Genomic DNA, 11,602 nt, shown 5'->3' on the forward strand with positions numbered 1-11,602 from the left:
TGTTATACTTCGGGGTTTACAGGTGTGCAAGTTGTACAACTTGTTTCATCTGTGGCTGGAAGTGGACTCCTTGGCGGCATTAGCAATTATAGAGGATTATTATTTTTCTTGGGAACTCAATAGGATTTTGACTCAGATTCAAGAAATTCTTAATTCGTCAGAGGTCCGAAAATCTCATGTCTACAGAGAAGCAAATGCAACGGTAGATGAATTGGCTAATCTTGGATGGGAGTTGGGTTCGGCGATTTTACATCCGCAAAATGTCAATGGTAGACTTAAAGGGATTTGTAGATTGGATAAATCGGGTCTTCCTTATCTTAGGATTAAAGCTGTCTTTACTTAATTACTTGCTTTATTTGGTTTTTGGTTAAATTCTTACTTTAATTAAACTGTCTTTACTTAATTACTTGCTTTATTTGGCTTTTGGTTTAATTCTTACTTTAATTCGGCTTTTGTAATTTTTCGAGAGGTCTTGGTATAGTCCTCCTCTCTTGTATTTCTTTTTTATTCTAATAAACATGTAGGAATTCGCCAAATCCCCCGCCATAACAGGCGGTGTTTTGAATATATATATATATATATATATATATATATATATATATATATATATAATATTTTTTATTGTTAATATCAACCCATCTCACAAAAATAAATTCATGAATCCTTATGTGAACCTATTCTTAGAATTCGATCTTCTCTGTTCTTAATAGTAAACAATTTATCATTGACCTGGCTAGGCTTGACCAGAATTGAAGAAATGATTCAAGGAAATATTATGAATGATCACGCAGGATAACGTTGGCTGGACTCAAAATTCACACATATCTAACATATAAAACTCAAAACTGAAAGAAAATTAAATTTGAAATTCAAAGAATTCAATATTTTTTATTTTTATTTTTATTTTATCAGAGTAACAAGACTGTTATCGCCACCTCCAGATAAGCCACAGCTAATAGAAGGCAATACAAGCATTTCCCCATCACAGAATGGGTACACTTACTATCTACGTACAGTTATATGAACTACATTATCAACTCCCAATTCCAGTTTTCTTATCTCTACTCCTGCTTCTAACAAAATTTGACGAAACTCATGTGTCGTCCTCCGACGGACGGTGCCTATAGATTCGAGGAAAAGTTTTATGTTTCACCAGTGGCACATGGAATGCAAGTAGGATATTTTGATTGGTCCTCAGGAGTAATTCTTTGCAGGCAACTGTCATGAAACGTATGCCCACAAGGAAGAACAGCAACAGCTGGGGGAGCAGCAGGCTGATATACTGGGCCTTCTGCTGTGAACACGAGATCTCTTTTGCACAACAAGCACTTGTATCCACATGACTTAGGAGTTCCATCAAAACCTACAAACATGTGCACAAGCTTACAGGATTGTGACAATCATTATATTAGAGGATCAGATACAGCTATGATGCCTGTTCATGTTATGCAACCACTCTAGTGGAAATTATAGGTGCATCTAAGGTTTGAAATGATCAACATGATGGCGACACTGTTTCCTCTACTTTCTATTCAAATGTATCTATAAATTAACATATTATTTTTCACGTCTATTCCACCATGGAGAGAGAGGTGATTACGCTATTTGTTGGGCATAACCTAGAGGAGATTCTCTTGAAAATAAAAATGCATTCTTCTTTCTTTTTTTCTGGACACACTATCGCACCTTGCTATGACTCAGAATTTGGGATATAGGTACAAAGAAACCAACGGCTACACCTAATGAACTAACTCCATGAACTTATAGAACTTGAAGTTATAGCAATTTATGCACATGAGCTCTACTTGTGTAATGTGAACAAAACTACCCGATAAAAATTGAAATCGAATTGATATATATTTTCTGAAGAAGATGAAAATTGCCAATCATTTTGATAGATGTAAGCAAGAGGTGAATACTAACGAAAGAAAAGCTCTCAAGAACATGCAAGCAATTTAACCACATATCATAGCAATAAATTTTGAGGCACAGACTCCCAAGAACAAACTGGGTAGTCACACACCATTTAAGTTAGTCAAAATTTGATACCAATCACACAATTGAAGTACATTAATAATCTCAGTCCTATGTTGGAGGAGGAGTAACGACAATCAAAGAGACAGAAAGGAGACCTACCTTGAAATTTTATATGAGAAGAGGCAGAGGGTATTTGAGCTGGAGTTGGAACTGGAGCAGGAGACAACTTCCTTGGCTGGACTGCTGGCCCATGAATGATTGGTCCAGGAAATATCTTTCTACGCTGATTTGGGCGAGTGACAGTAGAATTTTCAGTAGCAGCTCTTTTCACATACCGATGATGAGGAGTAGGAAAAGCCTGGGGCCGAGCTCCAAATTGTGCAGCTGGATCAAAATAACCTAAAAACAGGGAAAATTCCCCAGCCATAATAACAGAGGTTGCAGTTAGAATCGACAGGCAGCCTATAAGGAACCAAAAATGTAAGCAAAAAAATGTACAAGTTAGTTATAAGATGATACCACTGGTATAACTACCTTTAGGAAAATCCTTGGATAAATGTGATGGCATAATAGGAACATGTTGGCCTAGATTTGCAAACGACAAGGCAAATTAAATAAAATATTCAAAATTGAAAGCAAATGGCATGAAAAAGTAGCAAATTTGAAGATTTCAGCAATAATTACCCAAGGGTACCGTATGGCCAAGGTGATTAACCTGGGGATCCAAACCTGACTGAGAAGGGCCTGGCACATACAGAATGAATTATACCCATTCGGGTATATCCTTCTTTCTAAAGTAAAGGGAAACAAAAAGTATGGAACTGAATAGAAAATACTGACAGAAAATATAGGTCTTAGCACATGGGTTCACGTAACCTGAATTATTTACAAAAATTTCATGCCAAATAAGACTAGACAGAACCTAATGAACCTATTCGTTACTGGGCTTAGTTGGACGTGTTTCTTTCTTACACCAAGATACACATTGACATATGATAATCAACTTGCATATAATATAATATTTATAATCATATGACTAAATTGCATAGTATCTGCTCTTCATTTTTCCTGTCTTTAAGAGTGTCATCCAACCGTGCAGCTTAGAATCTAAAAATGTATTGATGCGAATCATGTGATTAGGTCACCATATGTTCTTGCATGTGAAGACATTTGGAGTAGTGGTACTTGTAGATCAATGGAAATTGACCAACCAACAAATAATCAAGCTTTTCATTCTGCTTGCGCTGATGGTGATTTTCACAAATAAATGCGTATAAACGAAGACTAAACACATGCACACAGTCCCACTAATTCAGAATACACACGCTCACCAGCTCTAGTAGCAGCAACGTCAATAGGTTGAACCCCAAGCCTCCTCGGGAATGGATTAGAAACAACGGGCTGGAACGTACTGCCTTTCGAAACTGGAAACCCTCTTCTCCAAGGGTACAATTGATACCCATGAGCTTCAGTAGCACCAACATTTTGAGGAGAAAATAGCTGTCCTGAGAAGAACAGGCACCCATTTACATTTAATTATTTTAAGCATATGCATGTTAAAAAAGCATACTTAAACTCGATAACTACAATCAAAGTTGTAAGTTTTAGTCAAATCATCACTTTTTATCAAGCCATCTAGAAAAGTAGCTATTGTTCACTCTGTCAATAGAAACATGATACTTAGATTCCTAAGCGAGATAAACTACAGCTCTAGGTGCTCAGCAGAAAGTAATAAAACTAGACAAGTACTTTGCAAAGAAAATATGGACCATGCAACTTCTCATAGCTGCAGCTTTTTAATTGGCTAGGCGAAGACCTACCTTAATTTTAAGGGATTTAAATGAAGACGTAAGGATCATATGATATTTTTTTCACAGAGAAACTAAATCTCTCCTTCACAAATTAACTCCCATCGCTTTAAATCTCAATGGGAATGTTATATTTCCCAAACAATCTATACAAACTCTACTAACAATTTATTTTTGAGGATGTTTCACCAGAATTCATAAAAGTTCCTGAAATTTTATCCAAGTTTCATTGATTATTTAAAATTTAAGAGTATTTGTCTATTCTACCATTCATCTATGCAATATCGCCCTTTAGACAGCAAAAACTTCGTTACAAGACAAGAAGTCAATAATTCTCAAATGCTAAATCCTTCAAAATATTCACGCATTAGGTAGCATCAATATTGTATGAAGTTTTAATAAACATTTATTTATATCATGGTTGTTTTTCAAAGTACCGAATGAGGCATCCAGAAAAGTTCTAATAATACCCCTGAATAAAGACACCATCAAGTCCGGCTAGATATGTGAGTGGTAATCCCAAAATGTGAAGGGGCGGGCTGCGAACATCACGACCCAATGAAATAGAAGGATAATGGTAATACCTCGTCCCATATTGAAATATCATGAATGGGCTTATGAGGACGTAAAATGAAAAAGCCTACTTGTGGTGGTGTAAAATTATGCAGGAGCGTGATAAGGACATTCTACTTGTGGTGGTCTAAAAATTTGCAGGAGCGTGATAAGGACATCATGGTCCAACAGAGCGTTGGGATATATAATGGTAACATCTAGCTACATACACAGTTTATTTCGTGAAGTGAGGATAGATATGAAGTGAATGCTAGCAAAACCAATCTGCGTACAGTTTCGCCTAGGGCATGGCATAACGGCTTACTTTTTCATTTGATACATATATAAATATATAATTGCACTTAATTTTGAAATGGCTTAACTTTGTATGGAAAATTCCATTGTTCTTTTCTAACTCAAAATTCAAAATCAAAATTTTGTGCACTTCAAAATTCCCATTATTTAAAGTTCTGAAATATACATAGACCAATATTTGATAACTTAATCTGAATAAGGGCTTCTCAATAGTCCACCTATCCAAAATATGAGTTAGATACTAGAGGTACTGATTGACATACACACAGATTTATTACTTAAAAACAGACAGCAAATCGAGATGAAGTAGAAATAAGCTTACCAGTTGGTTGAAGACTTGTTTGAAAAGAACCGATATTAGCAGCATTTGTTGAGGAACCTTCTGTAATTGAAGCTACATTTCCTGATAAAGGGCATAAAAATAATGCAGAAGTGAAACCACTGATTCATAGTTGAGACACTCAAAACTGTATTGTGTAGCCAATATTACAAAATCATATCGTTTATTAGCAAAATTTGGCTAAAAATGACATAGATTCCTTACCATGTGGGTCAACACTCACTGGGAAAGGAACGTCAGCAATTTGAGTTTGTCTACCACCTGGTAATGGAATCAATGTTCGTGCATAAAAGTGCAGGTTAAAGAATTTCAGACAAGCTAAAAGTTCTAGGATAGACTGTCATACTAGTTCTATATGTGGAATCAATTTTCCTGCATAAAAGTGTCGGGGCAAAGAATTTCAGACAAGCTAAAAATTCTAGGATAGACTGTCATACTAGTTCTATATGTTGACAAGACAAATTTTCTCCCCATCTGTTTCTGAGATCAAGTTTTCTTTAAATTGATAACATGAAAGCATAAAATTCAGAATTAACATCACCAAAAAATTTTATTAAACTTCACCGCAGATAACTCGAGTATGATGGTTCATTCAAATTTAGCTGTATCTGTCAACTTTGGAGCCTATCAGAGAACTTTTCGTATTTAAAGAAAATGCAGAAATGGTGTTTCTTTAAATGTATCTATGTTTATGTGGTGTGATATATTTCCTTCAATAATTATAGAAAAACATATGGATAATAGGCTTGGTTGTTTGATAAAAGAATTATACCAAATGAATTACATCCTTAATTTCAGATAGGGCTTTCCATCACAACGATAAAAAAGATTAAATAAAAGGCAAATTAAGTGGCATCAGAAGACTCTAAATTGTACAGTAAAGAGTCCTTGAACTTGAATACAGCAAAATTAAAGTGATTGTTATGACTCACGCAATTGTGAATGCCTGATGGAGTTTCCTTGATGCCAGTCAATAGGGGATGTTGAACACAATTCTGGTGAGACACTAATGGAACTTTTTCCAGAATAATTCTGTTGATGGACAGGCACTGGTTGACTAGTAAAATAAGTGGGCTTGGTTAGTTGTGACTCCAAGAGTGATGGCACAGCATATCCAGGATGAGAAATGAAAGGTCTACTATAAGGCGATGTCAAAGGATTCTGATCATGTCGCAAACCTGAACTACGATCAGAACTGAAAGAAAAATCCCTCTGTACATTAACCTGTGGAATCCATGAACTGGAGCATGGGTTAGATCCTATCAAGCAATTGGCACCAGTAGTAAGCCCACCACCTTCACAAATGGATGCCGTGCTGACCACATTTGACAATGCACCACCATTAAACTGTAATCTTGGACTTGGAGCACTATCCGTGGATTGAGCAAGATTCAAGGGGTACCCTGCAGTTTTCCGAGCATGATAAGCGTGATGTGGAGAGAAATCCACTTCCTCTAATTTACTGGAAATTTCCTGAGCACTAAAATTGACATTGGATCTGATTTCCGGACAACCTCCAATACCAAGTCTCAGAAAACTCCCATCACCTATTCCTGGGCGACCAAATTGAAGAGCAGTGGGATTCCTATCATTCTCATTTCCTTTTTCGCTAGCATTCTCGACATGTGGTAGCATAGCTGTCCTGCATCCTGAATTAGAAAAGCTTCCGGGGATCTGGGACTTGTTAGCTTTAGCTTCTGGTTTACACGGCCAAGCAAGATTATTTGAGGCAGTCTCCTCTCTAATTTGAGTGAAATTCATGCCCAATTGTGATTTGTTATAGTCTGCATTCCCCACAGGATGAGACATCTCTGATACTCTAAGGAACTTGTATGCGTCACTTCCAACATCAACCAAATTTGCGTCGGTTTTGGAAACTACTGAACCATTAAATTGTGTAATACCAACAATCATATTGCTTTCATTATCATACTGATTTTGGTGGGACTGGCAAGTTACTTCTTTGCCCTGCCGTGGAAACTGAACATAATCCAGATGCATCTGACCAACATCAGCACCGCCACTGGGCTTAATGGTTAGGTCAAGCTCGCAGTGCCCTTCCATTGGACCGGTCAAAGTAGGCTTTTGGTCCTCAGATATCATTTTTAAGTGCAATCTAAACACAATAATGGAAGTAAATCTTTGTCACTATCACATTTCATGGGAATCAAATGTATAAATAAGGGAGTGATGGCTCAGGAACGCAAAAAATATTAAACAGAATCTCTTAACGGACTAATATGATTTTTTCTACTGTCAATTGCTCAACAATTTTGAGCAACATTTAGGTGATATTAACTTAGACAGATAGAGTCACATGAGAGGAAAGAGTAGTTAAACTAATAACTTTAGAAAGATTAGGTCAAACAATTCTGAAAAAATGTCAATTGTTCTAGAATGTAACAAGTGATACTCGGAATCGAAATTACTTAAAGCCCACCAACCAAAACAAGGAATTTTCAGCGCAAGCACAAAAATTGGGTGTTCGCCCTTCTTCACATTCCCGGTATTTATGAAAGGATCATTTGGATAATTTTGAGTTAAAAAGTATGATGCAGCAATCGCAATTGCACATATATCTATGCCGACCTAATTGGGTATTGAAACAAACACCAGAACAAAAACCAGGTGTTTCAAAACAGACCGTGTCAATGCCGCAATCCCATTTTATGAACAAAAATATTACGTACAAAAAAGACTCATAGTACATCAAAAGAATACAAAGGAAAGTGACCAAGAAATAGTGAAAATCTTCAATAAATACCACATGCAATCCCACCATCCCCACAAAAGGCGAGAGAGAAAACCAGCTAGGAATTCAAAATAAAACATCAAGAAACCAGCTAATGTCTACCTGGAACACTTAAAAAGTGATATTAACCCAAGGAGTTCCGAAGATCAGAAAACTCTCAATCAATGGAAACCTTGAACCCCTCTGGATTTTACCTCAAAACAGAAAAAATAAAAATCACAATCAGAATCGAATCACACAAAAAAAGAAAAAAAGAAACACCAATCGCACACGGTAACAACAAATTAACACATCAATTGACTAATCCTAAAACCCCATACATAATCTTGCAAAATATTTGGAAATGGGCGGCTGAATTCACACAGAGGAGATAGGAAATTTAATATTAGTGGGGTGGATTTTTGATCGGTGGAATTAATCTGAAAAGGATGATATAAGAAAGAGAGAGAGAGTGAGTGAGTGAGAAAGGAGCAGGCTTATTTTGGCGGTTAGGGGTGCGACTTTTAAAGGGTTCGGTCGCTTGTTGGGGTCCACGTTGCCATTTCTCGTGCCACGTGTCCGTCTGAGGGAGCTATCTGTGCTGACGTGTAACTATGTTGGTGAAAAAGTTCATTGGGTGTGCGTGTAAATTTCATTTTTTTAATTTAATTAATTATATATATATACACAAATCTATTCTATTGATTTCGATTATACGAAGAAATTATTTGTTAAAGATTGATATTTTATTTCCCAAATAACCCTTGATTAATATACTATAAATACAAAATTTCCCATTGAAATATCTTCATTTGATAGAAATCAAAGAAATTAATTATTATAATATTAAACACAAATATGATAAATCAAATCGTTTCACATTTTAATTTTATGAGAAGAATTTATGTCGGACCCTATTTATAAATACAATTATTTTTTATATTAAAAATATATTTTTTTTTACTATAGATATGAACTCTGATTAAAAATTTTCGCGAACAAAAATTTGTGATATTGTCTCAGGACAGACTTGTTCTATATTAGAACATTGTGGTCGTAATACGTATAATAATTAATATTACAAATGCTCACGATATCAATTGTTAAAACTAAAATTGAATGTTGTATTGACGTTTTTTTTACATACTACATTAAATCGACGAATAATTGGTTAATGAGATCCTACCTTTAGCTATTGCTCAAATCATGGATCTAATGATTTATATTTTAACACATAAGCATCATTAATATTGGAGAGGTGATGTGACAAATCATTGAATCATTAGATTTATAATTAAGGTAATACCCGTAAGGTAGGTTGAACTCAACCATAATTGAATGTTAAAAAAAAATAATATTATGAATGATAGACTATTTAATCTAAAAATTTTAAAATATTAATAAAAAATACGATTGAATTTAAACAAAATCTGCTAAAAATAGAAAATAACATTTTCTCTCTCAAAATTCTAAGGATATTGGAGACATTAGCAATAAATTTAAAAATATATTATTAAGATATGATTGAATTTAAAATTATAGATAAAAATAATTGAAGGGTAAAAAAAATAATATTATGAATGATAGACTATTTAATCTAAAAATTTTAAAATATTGATAAAAAATACGATTGAATTTAAACAAAATTTAAATAGTCTTTTTCGTGATCAAACAAAATTTAATTTTTTTAATATATATGAAGTTGTTTTATCTATATGCATATATACATATACGCAACATGGATTAAAAAAAATGATATTATGATTGATAAACTATTTAATATAAAAAATTTAAAATATAGATAAAATACAATTGATGTTATGATCGGTAGTGCGTGTAAAGGGGAGGTGAATACACCACTTTGAAATTTTTTTCGCCTTTGTAAGATGAGTTCAGTCATGAGCACAACTGAACTACTTGATTCTTTCTTGGCTGTTAATGTCAATCAACCAACAGATATTATCTGCGAAATACAATCGACTGACAAATTGAATACTAATATAAAATCTTGACTAAAATGAAAATAACACAGAGAATGTTTTCGGATATTCGGAGATGAATACTCTTACGTTATCCCTTCTTTCACTTGGAAGGATTCACTAGAAGATTTGAGTAATACAACTATTTGTAACACCCCAATTCAGTTAAGGACTTAACACTGTCTTTGACTGAAACTTCTAGTATACAACTCAATACAGTACACAGTCCTCGATTGGTTTACAATACACGAATGAAATACTTGAATAACTTAGCACAAAAATGATATTTAAATGATCGTGTATGTAACTTGAAAGAGTGTCCCATTTCAATTGTTGTGAACTTGTGATTTTGAGAACTCGACTGAAATTTTGATAGCTTGAATGCGTAGAGTGTCGGAGAAGGTTCTTGAAATGATATTTTGTAGTATCCCGACTCTTAATTAAGTTAATCTACTGCCTACACTACAACAAAAATAATTTTTCATAATGCGCAAATCGCTTTTCCGCAGCGTGCATCGTACGTTGCACAATAAAAAGCTGTTGAAAGTCATGGACAATCGACAGCATGCAAAGCACGCTACGGAAACCGACATCAACAACGCGCAAATCATGTCACGGAAATATTATTGATGGCGGGCAAAGCACGCCGCAGAAACATTATTTACGGAGCGCTTTGCGTGCCACGAAAAAATTACTGACGACGTGTTTTGCACGCTGCGAAAACATTTGTAACACAAACATGCACGCTGTTGATTTGTATTTTTTTATATATTTAATTTATTGTGAAAGGAATATTAATTCCTTAATAATCTTTGCCTTAAGTGTAATTATTATATTAAATTTTGCCTTCTAGACAAAAGATTTGATATGATAGGTTAAATATTTACGTGCTATTATCGAAAATATTGAGATAGATATTTGCCTAGATTAAATATTATCTTGATAAGGAATTTATGTGTATCATGATTATTAAATATTATCAAGATATATTTAAAAGGGTCATGTTCCTAACAAAGACTTGTTTCCTTATTTGTGTAGGACTCTACAAGAAAATCTTTTCTATGCTTGGACTCTCATCTATAAGAAAAGATTTCTGCGCACAAACAATCAAGATCTCAGAAGAGAATTCGCTGCACTTTCAGAAAAAAATCAAGTTGAAGAATTCGAAAATTTCTGAAGAATATTTTTGTAGCCGTCGTTGCTGCTTTCCTCGCGTTGCCGTTGGTGTTAGAGATATCGGAGACAACATTTAGTGCATAGTGTTGTTCGAAGATCTTTTTTGTTTCTCCAAGTTTTGGCATACGGAAGTTGCATCTATTTATTTTATACTCTGATTGTTTAGGATGCAAGTTTGATTTTTCAGCTTTTTGAGAAATTTAGGATTTAATAACTTTTCGTAAAAAATCACTAGTATTGCTTTGTAAGACTGATCTATTCTTTTCTAGTGATTCTTTAGTCCTAAGGCACCCACACGAGTTTTTATACTCGTGCAAAATAAATTTCTTATGTTATTTTTTTTTTGATTATTCGTGTTTTATTAATTCTGCTGCATGTTGTATCTGGGGTTGTAACATCGTGGACAACACGATCTCTACACGAGTTTAAGATAAACCGCAATTATACCTTACAAGTGGCATTAGAGACAACTCTTGACTTTACTAATAGAGATTCTGGTTATTTCTGTTTGTAGGTTTATCATGGACGTATCGGTGGCTAACGTCACACTTCGACAACCGGAAGTCAATAAGTCAGATTTATGTGAAGATTCAATTTCTTTGATCATCCAGAAGTTTGAAGATTATTTGAAAAGAATAAACAAATAGAAATTTGAACAACAATTTAAGCACCCTAGTTTTCCTGCTCCTGAAAATCTATTGAGGGTGTCACCTACTCGAGAACC

The 11,602-nt window shown here is 34.5% G+C and overlaps 1 protein-coding gene across 5 annotated transcripts; it reads right to left on the bottom strand.

The window, feature by feature from the left end:
- Positions 1-920: 920 nt before the first annotated feature.
- On the bottom strand, positions 921-8,205 carry LOC140882287 (uncharacterized). Of its 5 annotated transcripts, none has more exons than XM_073288207.1 (10): positions 8,065-8,205; positions 7,847-7,927; positions 5,925-7,108; positions 5,197-5,253; positions 4,975-5,055; positions 3,309-3,482; positions 2,662-2,721; positions 2,512-2,562; positions 2,137-2,376; positions 921-1,363 (listed from the first exon to the last, which is right to left on the bottom strand). In XM_073288207.1, the coding sequence occupies exons 3-10, from the start codon at positions 7,093-7,095 to the stop codon at positions 1,143-1,145; spliced, it is 2,055 nt and encodes a 684-aa protein (XP_073144308.1). In that variant the 5' UTR covers positions 7,096-7,108; positions 7,847-7,927; positions 8,065-8,205; the 3' UTR covers positions 921-1,142. The 5 variants fall into 5 exon arrangements, with proteins under 5 accessions (XP_073144308.1, XP_073144309.1, XP_073144310.1 ...); XM_073288208.1 differs by having other exon boundaries at positions 7,847-7,938; positions 8,065-8,194; XM_073288209.1 differs by lacking the exon at positions 5,197-5,253.
- Between the last annotated feature and the right edge of the window lie 3,397 nt (positions 8,206-11,602).

This window comes from Henckelia pumila, chromosome 2 (genome assembly GCF_033568475.1).
Source record: "Henckelia pumila isolate YLH828 chromosome 2, ASM3356847v2, whole genome shotgun sequence".
NCBI lineage: Eukaryota > Viridiplantae > Streptophyta > Magnoliopsida > Lamiales > Gesneriaceae > Henckelia > Henckelia pumila.